The following is a 12,818-nucleotide window of genomic DNA, read 5'->3' on the forward strand; positions in this document are numbered from 1 at the left end:
GTGCAGAACAAGCATTTGGACCAACCTCTTTGAGAAAGACAAACAAAACTTTAAGGCTAATGTATAAACTGTCATTCAATGAGGCAAAAAATATATATATATTATGTATATATATATATAAAATATTATGTATATAATATTATTTATATTTAATCAGTATTATTAACTTAAAATCTAAACTTCTAAAAATCTTTACTTTTTTAATTGTCTTTAGTTTTCATTCGTTTTTAATTGTTTTAACCACGCATCTTAAAAAATATATATTTATTTCAAGTTATCTAATCAAATTTTCATTAGTGTTCTTACTAAACTAGGACACTGTTATTTTCTAGTATTAACCATAAATTTTATAAATTTTAGTGAGCCAAAAACTGCCAGTCTGGTAAGAAATTTGACACATCCAAGTCTAATCTAAAACCAAAAAAATACATTATTTTTTATACCAAACATACCAATTAAAAAGTTATTTTTTGCCACGAGTGTGAAATTTTTAAACCATGATTCAGTAACATCCCCTTTCTAATGTTCTACTTCAGCTTTTAATTTTTTTTACAAAAATCTAACATTTTAACATCCTCAAAGACAGGCGCTGCCCGTCAGTTGACAGTGGTAGTCCAAATTCTGAATAGTCCTGAATGTAAAATGAGATATTTTGACTCGACTGCTGGTTTCTTGGCTGCGACAAACAGCAGGTCGGACAATGGGTTCTAATGTATCCTTTTCTGGCAGTGTTCTTTGCTATTGTAGCCTCTCCATAATCCCAGAGAAAGTGGGGACCCTCTGAGCACAACATCATCTGGTGTAGGACCTCTGCCAGTTGTAAATGGTGTGAATGTTATGCGGGCAGACGGGCAGTCTTTTGCATGTGCTGACACTGCGATGGCGGAAAGTCTTGCCAGCCCCGCTTAGACCCCTCCGTCGGGCCGCCAGCTTGGCACGCTCCTCCGCTGCAAAGAAATCGGTGGTGGCCCGAAAGAACTCCAGTACGGCCTGGTGGCTCCAGACAATCGAGCCTTCGTCTGATGTGGAGAAGCTGCAGTGGCCTCCGTGGGCAGTCAAAAGCAGGAAGAAATGTGGGTTGCTCTCAAAAAGCTCTAACGGAAGTGTGGTCTGAGGGTCCCCACGGATGGGGTCGTCCTGGCTGCACACACACAGCACAGGAATGGCCACTTCATCTATGTCCCTCAGTGGGTCGTTATGTTCCCAGTACGCCTCCCAGCTACCTGCTCTCTCCGTTGTCATCCCTTTTAAACCTGAATGACAGAACAGTGCCTCCTCCATTGCCTTCAAAGTGCAGCTGGAAAATAAGTTGTCTGTGTGGACAAGCTCCCCGAGCACCGTTTTATACCTGCAGATGGGATTTAACACAATATCGAGTATAATCATTATAGAGAAGAGCAGCAACGGAGGAGTTTTGTTATCATCATTGATTCAAGTTACAACTAAGCAGGCAACCTGTTTAGACAGATCGCAGAAATCAATTGCACTGGATAGGCATCGCTAGTTGCTATGGCAACAGCATTTTATTTTAAATTGGATCACCCTGAGTTGATTTCGGAAACACCTGATTGTGACCAATCCCTATGAAAAATAACAAACACAACTTTAAGTCTAATCTATATATATATATATATATATATATATATATATAAATAAAATAAAAAAAACAAGGAACTGCCAAAAGATATTAAGGCTACGTTTACACTAGTGCATTTTCGTTTTAAAACGCATAACTTTTGCAACGGTTACGCCTGTCGTTTACATTACTTCGGCGTTTTCGACCCTCGAAAATGGAGACTCAAAACGCTGTAGACCCCATTTTAGTTTGAAAACTCCAGGGTTGCGTTTCAGTGTAAACGGACCAAGAGACTTTTGAAAACAATGGCGTGGCTGCCCACATTTTCTCTGCGCATCCTTGACGACCGTATAAACAATAACATCATGCTCATTGTTTTACCTGCATGAATGGTCATGCGACCTGCGTTTTCGGTTGTGAAGTGTGGACTGAGATCGTTTCTGAAACGCACGTGTAGATGAGGATCATTTTCATTTTAAAATGCGGTTTTAAAACGAAAACACACTAGTGTAAACAGGGCCTAAAACTAATTTTCAAAGAATATATATATATATATATATACACATACATACATACATATACACACACACACACTCAGGTATTTTGAGGAAAGTGAGAAAAACTGAATCCTTCATTTAACCCTACCTGCTGAGGCAGATTTTTTGGTAAAGCAGGAGAGCCCAGTGGAACAGCCAGGTCGGGCCACTCTCAAACCAGCTCTGGCAGCGGAAAACCGGAGACAGGCAGGCCGCAGCAGTCACGTAGCTGGAGGAGCCGCACTCGCCCAAATAGGACAGCAAGAGTCCTGAACCGGTGCTCTCACTCACGGCATAGATCTGGCCTGCTGGCTGTCGGTACCGAATGTAGCGCACCGCTTCCCTCAGGTCAGTCGGGTCACCGAACTGCTGCAGCTTCACAGTACAGAGCGGCGTCCTGTTCTGACTCCGGCGGTTGAAGATCACAGGGAGGTAGCCGTGACTCAGAGCTGCCTCACAGAGCTGAGGAGAAGAAACAGAAACCATTACATGCCAGATACAGCACACAGTGGTCAAACTTGTGCATATAAACAGAGATGTTTTGCTTGAGTCTTATCCACACCTGTAATCAGTAGCCTTGGGTTAATGTAAAAATAAATATTCTAACATATACACATTTCAGTTCATTTTAAAGCAGGACGCAGCCATAAAACTCTATTAAATATATATATATATATATATATATACAGTGGGTACGGAAAGAAATGTACTTGATTTTAGCAAATGGCTGCAATATAACAAAGAGTGACAAATTTAAGGGGTCTGAATACTTTCCGTACCCACTGTATATATATATATATATATACATAAAAGTATATTTTGCTACAATGTGGTCAGTAGTTTCTGTTGCTGAATTGTTAACATCAGGGTTGTGCTATATTCTGTTCCTTGATGGAAGGACCAGCAACACCGCTGCCAAATTCCACAAGTCTGAAGAATCCTTATAAGCAATCCAACAAAATATCAAAGTATCACAATTTCCTATAACCTTAAAGTGAGATCAAGGAAAATATAAGATGATTTTGAATAATTAATACATAGAAGCACATTGAGGTGGAGCTGAAGTACTGACTGATGATACAATTCTATACCATAAAAAAATGAGATCCTACTAACATCAATCATTTTAAATCCTTAAGTAAATCTATAGGCATCACAATGTACAGTTATGAAAAATAAATATTAATTCTGAGATTTGCTAAATATTACATTTAATACGGTTATTCAATTATTACTAATATAATTTTAAGGATTCAATTTAAGTGAGCATTAGATGGAAAAATATATAAAATGTAAGAAATAAATTGAACATGCCCAAAAAGATACCAATATATTGTGTACTGTATACTGTACCTAAAAATTTAGGATTCATCTCCAAGAGCAAGTGTGCTGATCTTTTTCTCTAATATCAATATATCATAACTTGGCCAGACACAGTGAGTTGTGGTGCTCATATGAGAAATAAGGTTTCAAATATGGTTTGAAACACATGCCCATCCTATTCCTCTTCACTCTATTATTTTCTGTCATCCTTATATGCTCTTATTAGGGGTATAATAACAAAAAGACTAAAGAACAAATATGAAAAAGCACAGTAATTCTTCTACTCTATTCGTGATGGCAAATGTCTAATTGTTCCAAGATGCAAATGAATATGACTTCATGTAGAAACAGGATCTGCCTCTCACCACAGTATTTTCATACCCCTTACTTACGTCAATGACCTCAACAGCCAGGAAACACACTAGCTCTTACTGCAGTACAGTGTTGCTTTGCATTGTGCAAATTGAGTGCAGCCTCTCGCCTATCATGCAGTGATCACCTTGTAAATAACATTCATCTGAAACACAAGGAAATTGGAGTGGACTAGCACTCAACCCCAACCGACACCTTAAAATGTGTCTATTTGAACACACATACAGACTTACATTTTACGGCCTTGAAACAGACCCTGCCAAATCTATAAAACTGAAAGGGAACCATATGCATTACTTCATTGTTCTATAAAAAATAAGTTGAGTCTCTACTAATTTGTAGTCAGTCTAATCATGGCCATGTCACAAATAGTTTTTCCACAAAAAAACGTACAAAACGTGGTTGAGCAAATATCTCACTACTTGGCATTTGACTTACAACAATTGCCTCTTATATGCCATCTGTCTACAAAGATACATTCACCATCACTGCTCTCAGTCATGCCCCGCACAAAAAGAAGGAGCAGAGGAGCCTGCTGACACACTGATTATATTCTCCACAATGCACAGCTAACAAAGTTCCGGTGAGCACAGAGTATATTTCTATCGTCTATGATGGAGTGTAAAAAAGCTCATGAGTTTACTTAAAAGGGTCATATGATGCGATTTCAAGTTTTCCTTTCTCTTTGGAGTGTTACAAGCTGTTCGTGAATAGATAAGATCCCTAAAGTTGCAAAGACTAAAGTCTCTAAAGTTAAGACTGGTCCACGCCCTCCTAAAACACCTCGTTTAAACACGCCCCCACATGTCTATGTCACGATGTGGGAAGATTTGCATAACGCCGCCCAAATGTTCACGCAAAGAAAGAAGGCGTAACTTTATTGTTGCTGCCACTGCCGCCATGTTGTGAAGACGCTTTGTTTCGTTGCGAAAGCAAAAATACTTTGTTTGGCCTTCCAAAAGAGGACACGACTAGAAATCAGTGGTTAAGTTGTATTTACAACACTGTTCCAGAACAGTTCAACCCAAATATTCAGATGTGTGCAGCGCATTTTATGGAGGACCGTTTCCTGATCTTGGTAGAGCAGACTACAATGCCGGTGTTCTGACAAATAATGCTGACTCACAGCCTGTAAGTACGTTTTCATATTTGAAGGATTTCCCACTGATGATTCAAACGCGAATTTTGAGCAGTGTAGAGTAGCGCTTGTTGTTTGTCATTTCTCCGATCACAAATGCAGACATGGTTTTAGGTTTATGAGGCGCGATGCAACAACGCGTAAAAAGACAGTATAAGTCATTATAATCTGTAATTATGTCCCCACTGGATGCAACAAATGCCTTGTTTATAATGGGTTTTAATGTTTTTGTCTCGTCGCTCCGGGAGACGGCATCACAGCATGGTAAGGGGCATAACATTTCCATCACACGCTTGAGGTATTCGGCCAATCACAACGCACTAGATAGCTGGCCAATCAGAGCACACCTCGCTTTTCAGACCGATGAGCTTTGTAAAAATCGACGCGTTTCAGAAAGGCGGGGCAAAGAGGAGAAACAATAATGTACAGTATGTGGAAAATAATGTTTTTTTTAACCTTAAACCGCATAAACATTTCATTACACCAAATACTGTTCTTTTTAGCAACATCTTATGACCCCTTTAAAGTTGCCTGGATCTTTAGGTCTGGAATATGGAGTGAGCTCCAAACTGGGTGAGGAGGAATGACTCACTTCTGACTCTGCTGCAAAGAGTCAGAGAGGGGCTCTATCATGCTATATAGATAATGAAAAAGTCATGCAGCATTTTCTCTTTAATGCAAAACAGTCAAACAAAACAGATTCACTTCACCTATACTATACCCCAGTTTCATACTGTATCCTCAATATTAATTTGCTACTTGCCCATGAGGATTAATACCTGTACATTTGATTGTAATGCATTGTTTTCTGTTAATTAAATTGCTTCAGTTTTAAATTCAGATGGTGCATAATGCAGCCTCATTCAAAGCACATTTATTGAACTCTTTCAGTACAGTAACAATGTTTCTCATGACTATTAAATATAACTCCACCCCATATAACCCCATTTATCATAGATGGTATATGTGGACAATACAACGGTTTCACATGTGAGCCAATCTCATTTTTATAGAGGCATCACGTGTACATGCACAATATCTGGACCAGACTGAAAAACACCTTTTTTGTGTTTGTGTGTTCTGTGTGCACAAGTACTCTTAGCCACAAACTTTATTTTGACTCCTAAAAATCAAAAGTTGCTCATTTTTAACATCTGGATTGGCCTACAACTTGACATCACAACAGAAAAGCTCTATACAGGCATTTAGGAAACTGCTGTAGACATTTTGGTAGCGATGTAGTGTTTTAAGTGAAAATTACACCAATGGGTTCTTTCAGCCTGACAATACACTGTAATAGTGAAAATATAAAATAACTGTTTCAGCCAAATTTGAGTCATGAATTTGTTAAGCAGCATAACATGCCAAAATGCCAAAAGTTAAAGGTCATAACCGGTCCTTTTGATTCTTTTTAATATGGGTCAAAGAGAATGCTTTAAACAATAAATCAATATCCATCTATATATGTATTCATCTACCATGTGTAAAAAGACCAAAGGTAAAAGATAATAACTGGTTCTTTTGATCTTCTGTGGGTCAAAGAGAGCGTGTGTGTGGATGGATGGATGGATGACATAAACAGACAAAATTAAATATAAAGTGCAGTATTTAATATATAGATATTTCAAAAAGACAAGTACCTTCAGCACATTCCTGGTGATTTTCCCAAAAGAGTTGGGAATGATGAGCAGAACTGGACTTGTGGAATTACTGGAAGTCCTGCGCCTCTTGTGATGCGCTGCACCAACAACAGCCCAGTCTAACGCCACGAGTCCATCATCACTCAGTTGCAAATGATCTCGGATGAAATGCACAGGACAGTCAAACGACCACAAAGCGCCGAAGAGAGTCTGTAAAGACGAACTCATTCGCCAGTTCCATTTTGGTATCGATAGAGACTTGCAAAAACTCATGCAATGTTTGAGAAGGTAGTTTGCCAGTGCAGAGGGTTTGCATATCAAGGCGACCGCGTCTGATTCACCGTGTCCCTCTATTTTCGAGTCGCATCTCTCCGCGGATCTTTTGCTCTCGCGCCGTGGAAGTAGCAGCGTGGAGTGACTCTCCGCTCCAATACACTTCACCACTGGCCAGAGTATGGCCATTAAAATCATAAAACAAGCAGCACCAATCCATTCCAGCATTTGAACGGCTTCTGAGACTGCAGTTGAGAAACCTGCACAAACAAATAGCCTACCTCCAAAAGCTTCCGAGGTTGGTTTAAAACCCCTACCAAATGACATGCGAGTCAGTTTGGTGTTAATTGATAGCACACTGCACAGGTAGCAGCCTAAAAATGTATGCACCCTCTGGTAGCGACTAAATAAACTTCAAAGTTTTGAGGCTGGATGGTTTTTATCCTCGTATCCAATAATTCGTCGCTGTTCTCCAATATGGCACGTTTGCCCATAATCTAAATTTATGTCAGAATAATGTGGTGTGTTGCTGCCATAGTTCAAAATGAAGCGCCCATCGCTGCCTCTCTTTGTGCTCCGTCTGATTATGCAATAGATCCTCTTTCGCAGTCAACTCTTCACCTGCATCTGCCTGTCAGACTCATGCAGTCTGTGGTATTTTTGTGCTCAGTTCAGTGGTCTGCCACAGAGCAGCTATTGTAATGAATGATTGTCAGCTAGTTTTCTGTGTGGGGTCGCATCACACACTGTCTCGAGCCCGTGAATCATCCCTGTCGTAGAGAAGGAACGCCCTCTCCAGAAGATATTATTCATCTGCAATACTTTTAGGCTGATGCTGTAATAAATCGGACTTGTCCGTCTTTTAATCGTGTTTCCTAACAGCTGTTGTTGATTAGCCTAAATGCTTGGATTACTTGTATTTAAAGCAAATTCAACTCTGGTAGGGTACGTTTTACACATAAAAATTAACAACACATTTTTAGAAATATTATTAAAATTATATATAGCCTACTCACATAAGCTGAAAACGAAATATGGGCTACTAGTGTTCTAAAGCCAATTTTACATGCAGCGGGTCGCCCCCTCATGGATGTTGCTGTTTACGTCCCATGACCAGCCGTGTTCAGTTGACTAAGCTACAACTATTACTAATAATAATACGTTTAATTTTTAGAAAGCACGTTCCGCCAGTGTTAAACTGTTTTACAGAGCATAAACATGTACATAAAACAAGCTAATTTAGTAACAAACACAATGTACATGGTCACACCATTGAGTGACAAACCGCTCACAAATAAAGGACAAATGAAGGCAAACAAGCACATGACAGTCACAGCTTAGCAAGTTAATGACCAGCCAGTTAAAAAACAAAACATTAATTATTATGGGATGAATAAAACCACCTAAACAAAATGTACAGAGTGCACCTTTAAGAAAAGAAACATGAGGAAATTCACTAAAACTATAAACCGCACACAAGTTAGAAGTAGGCTACACAAAAGAATACAAATAGCCTATTTGAATTTTAGTTCAATCATTGCTTACAGTTTTGCTAAGATAAAAATAGGGAAGTTTACTAGTTTTAGAGTTATGAAAAGTTTTGACAGATTGGAAGTAGGTGGCAAATTGCTTTAATTTAGTTCATAGCCACAGAATAACCTCATATTTATATTATATTAGCTTTATGTGACCCTCTAATGTGTTTAAACGTAGTCTGATCCAGAAAAAATAAAAAAAATAAAAATTCTAAATGCATAATGGCTGAATGAGTGGGGAGTTGTAATGCAATAAACAAAGCCTATATATGGCACAACTCCAGTTGGGTGTGTTGCCTAGTCACTGCTGGCACCACTTGAGCTATTGTTCTCAGTGTATTCTTAATGCCTTCAGAATAGACACTGAAATTGTCCCATTAATGCCAGCTACGTTTTTATAGTGCTGCAAACCAAGCATCAGGATTACAGGCACCATGTGACATTAAGCTTTGTTTGTTTGACATTAAGGCTTAAGCTCTACATGCAACAAAATCTGTTTCCTTTCACATTTAACCTGGTCACTCCAGCGTGATTGCTGCTTTCATGCAGAACAGAGAAAATATGGATTGGGGATTACATTGTATTGTGTGTGGGATTGTTACAAAATGGAGAGATTGTGTAAAGGCGTTGGATTATTGCTGTCTAACAAACCCTGAGTGTAACCTCAATGAATTAAATATACTACATTTTAATTCAGTAATATTTTTCATAATATTCTGTATTTTGTGGGGATTTCATGGTACTTAAGAATATTTTATGCACCATTTATTTGATTTTTTTATTAAATAATACAAATGTTTGAATTTTTATTTATTATTTTTCCCCCAATTCATGCACTATTTAAGGGACAGTTCACCATGTCCTGGAGAAAACTTCCTATATTTTGTTTTTGCAGTCAAAGGCTGTGCATCTAATTAAATTCTACTACTTTGGCATAAATTCACTTTTAACTTGGTAATATGACTACTGATACAATATTTAACCCAGTGTTTCTCGATCTGTGCAAACTGATCACATTTCCAGTTTTGCTAATTTTGTATATTTATGAAAATGCACCGTAATTATAATACATTTTGCTGTTTGATTTTAAAGCCTGACATGAATTAATAGTCAGAAGAAGAAAAACGTGGTGCTCCTACTTGAGGAGGAAAACAGCTTGTAATGTAAATACATGATATCTTTATGACAGTACCGTAGACTACTTTACATAGATGCAAAAAAAATAACAGTTGTCACTATATATCTCTCAATCGTATATCTTAGTAAGATCAAATGCTTAGTTTTATGATCAAAGCTCTAGTTTTTATTGTGATGGGCAAAACATATGACACAGTGAAATACAATGATGATTGAGAGATGTACAAATAAACATTCTTCAAATGGATCATATTTGATAATCATGTTTTAACATGATTTTTCTAAAAAATGATGCATGGGTAATCAAGTAAACCTTGCTTCAGTCCAGTAAGTGTTTATCTTGAAATATTACTAACCATATAAATGTTATTCGTATGTTCACAGCAAAAAGATATGTGTACCACAACTTGAAAGGGGACTTTTAGCCTTTTCCTTGCTGTAAAAGTATAAACTATCAATCAGAACACAAAACGCATGTAGATTGTATTCAACAGGATTTTAAGCAAAGTTTGAATCATGTTGATAATTTAGAGGTCTTAGAAATGTATCAAATATGATACAGTAGGCTTATAGGGTTATATGAGGCCAATTGTATATACATTTTTTATTCCTTTATGTACCTTTTGTATGATAAACAATTTTGGTACTATGTATTTCCAACATGAAAGACCTCTGGTATAGACCTCTTGGGAATCTGGCAGGATGTACAAAAACATTGTATTTTGGGAATGCAGCTATATTTGACATGTTTTCCGCTATTGTCACACCCACACAGGATTCAATGACAATGAAAGTGTCCTTTTGCTATGCAGGAAATGTTTCAGAATAATCTTTGAAAAAGAAAAGACCGCCTCTGATTTCCTTGGGTGGACAGTGAGGAAACAAAGGATCCAAATGACAAATTGGGGAAAGGTTTTTCAACAGCCATGACCTTCGGGGCACAAATCTAACTGTCTGATCTCTTTGTAGAGGCCCGACTGTATCACATTCTCCTTTGTGCCCTGGCCCTCCTTTATGATTCAGATCCCCTTTGTATGTGATTGCGATAACACACACCTGCATTCACTGGGCCATATAAATATGATGAAGGCCTTCTATACTAATGTTTTTCCACTGCCGCTGCCCATTAATGGATCTGGGAATGGCTTGTCTATAACTGGTCGCTTCCCTTGAGTGCTGATTTCAACTGAAATACTCAAATTGAATCTAAGCCTACATAATGGCTTGAATTATAGAGCAATACCACCGCATGCATTATGAATGAGAAATCTCCTGCACAGGCAGCTGATCGTTCAGCAAAGTCATGCAGAGTTGAACCTGAACTGAAAAAAGCATTCAATCTTTCCTCTTTAAACTAAAATGAAATTAAAATATGTACTGAGTCAACAGAAATGTTTGCTTTACTGCACAGCGCTTTGACAAAATGACAGAGCGCTTACAGAGGGAAAGGAGTTTCAGTTTGCATTTAACCACAGTAGTGACGTAGTGCCACTATAATTGTATAGGTATTTTTGATTTAAAATTAATTTATTGAATGAATTTATTTATTGAATTTAATTATTTTTAGACAATCTAGAAAATAAATAAGGTGAAATTAATAAAGAAATGAACAAAGAATAAAATAAAAAGTAGAAGACCAGTTCCAGTTTGGATTTAATCAAGCAGTATTTTATTATTTTATTGTATTATTTTTAGACAATCCAGATAATAAATGAATGAAAAAAAATAAAAAATAAATTAAATAATAGATAAAATAATTTAAAATCTAAAATAATAGATAAAGATAAAATAGATGATTATAATTATAATAATAATAACAGATACATTAACAGATCAATGATTTATATAATAAATAATAAAATAGAAAACAGGATTAATCTTGATCACCGTGATAACCCAAACTTACTGACACTAGTAAACAGCACGTGCACATACCATAAATCATCTAATTGCCAGGAAAAGTGTCTAAGCGCCATCATTACAGTAAACAACGAGTTATCTCCATTCCTCCTCTCATATATCACACGGCCAGCATGCCACAACTGTTTATACATGTTATGAAGAGCTGAAGAAGCTCATATATTAGCAGAAGAGATAGGATATACATCTGTCGTCTTAGTCTGGTTGTTCCCGCTCTGAACCCCACGGATCATAGGCACTGTGACATCAACCATCAGACGCACACGCCTGCTTTAGAGGAATGTAAACAAACGTCTCCAGATGATAAGCACAATGATCCATTCTGACCCACCACTCCGTAGGCCTTGTTTCGAGTGAAGGTTACAGAAATGTTTAGAATTCAGTGATGCTGCCAGCTCTCATCAAACTGTCTGTGAGAGCAAAGGTCTGATTATGGCAGAGCTGTGGAGCAGGGAAGGCCCTCTCTGCTGCCATGGGTTTGCAGACACATTGCAATGGTAAACAGCTCTGGATGAAGGTAAATTTTAGTATCTCACTGTGGCGTACGAGATATTTCAGAACTTGGCCACATCCTCCCTGGTCTTCTTCATGACACATACTTCCTCTTTTAGAGGAATCTGTTGAGACCAGCCAAATTCAAAAAGGTGCACTTTAGTTTCTAGATCTTTTTTGTTCCAGTCTTTTGTAAGGTAATTTTGACTTCTTATCTCCCAATTGTAAGTTTATCTCTCACAACTCTGACTTTTCTTCTCAGAATTGCAAGTTTATGTCTTGCAGTTTCGAGTTAACATTTCGCAATTCTGAGTTTCTATCTCGTAAAACTCAATTGCGAGAAAAAAAAAGTTGCAAGAAACAAATTCTGTAGGGTTGGGTTTCGGGAGCTGGTATCATATTTCCAAGAACCGTGAATTTGATAAGACACACTTATTAATTCCTGTGTGCACATTTTAATGTGATTTTAAACCATTGAAGCGCAAGAAGATGTGAAAGAGAACACATTGGATGTGCGCACACTAGTGCTATCAAAATGGCTGAAAAACTAAATTCGAATTTTTTACTTAAATGTGATCAAAATTCGAATTATATTCGAATTTAAAATGCATAATTTCAGTTAGAGTGAAGAAAAGCTTTTGGCTTCTCTCCTGAGGCCACAAGAGGGCGCATCGAGCAAAATATTACTAATGCACATACTCAAAACATAAGAAACAGACTATCTGTGATAAAAGTGCATGTTTAAAATAATGTTTATAAACCAATTATAATTAAGTAGCTTAAACAACTATAAACAAAACAGCATCATGTATGCATGCATAGTTTAATACAAAGGGCCGAAAGCCAATCACACAGAGTACATTTTTCATTTAAAAA

The 12,818-nt window shown here is 37.5% G+C and overlaps 1 protein-coding gene across 1 annotated transcript; it reads right to left on the reverse strand.

The window, feature by feature from the left end:
• Positions 1-551: 551 nt before the first annotated feature.
• Positions 552-7,726, reverse strand: LOC107592614 (protein ABHD15-like). The gene is made up of 3 exons (XM_016282148.1): positions 6,586-7,726; positions 2,222-2,574; positions 552-1,348 (listed from the first exon to the last, which is right to left on the reverse strand). The coding sequence occupies exons 1-3, from the start codon at positions 7,183-7,185 to the stop codon at positions 793-795; spliced, it is 1,509 nt and encodes a 502-aa protein (XP_016137634.1). The 5' UTR covers positions 7,186-7,726; the 3' UTR covers positions 552-792.
• Between the last annotated feature and the right edge of the window lie 5,092 nt (positions 7,727-12,818).

This window comes from Sinocyclocheilus grahami, unplaced genomic scaffold, assembly GCF_001515645.1.
Source record: "Sinocyclocheilus grahami isolate Dianchi unplaced genomic scaffold, SAMN03320097.WGS_v1.1 scaffold155.1, whole genome shotgun sequence".
NCBI lineage: Eukaryota > Metazoa > Chordata > Actinopteri > Cypriniformes > Cyprinidae > Sinocyclocheilus > Sinocyclocheilus grahami.

Coding starts and splice junctions, on each gene's coding strand:
- LOC107592614 (XM_016282148.1), bottom strand. CDS start 7,185: ATGTCATTTGGTAGGGGTTTTAAACCAACCTCGGAAGCTTTTGGAGGT. Junction 2,575..6,585: donor TCACCAGGAATGTGCTGAAG/GTACTTGTCTTT, acceptor TCTTCTCCTCAG/CTCTGTGAGGCAGCTCTGAG. Junction 1,349..2,221: donor CAAAAAATCTGCCTCAGCAG/GTAGGGTTAAAT, acceptor TCCCATCTGCAG/GTATAAAACGGTGCTCGGGG.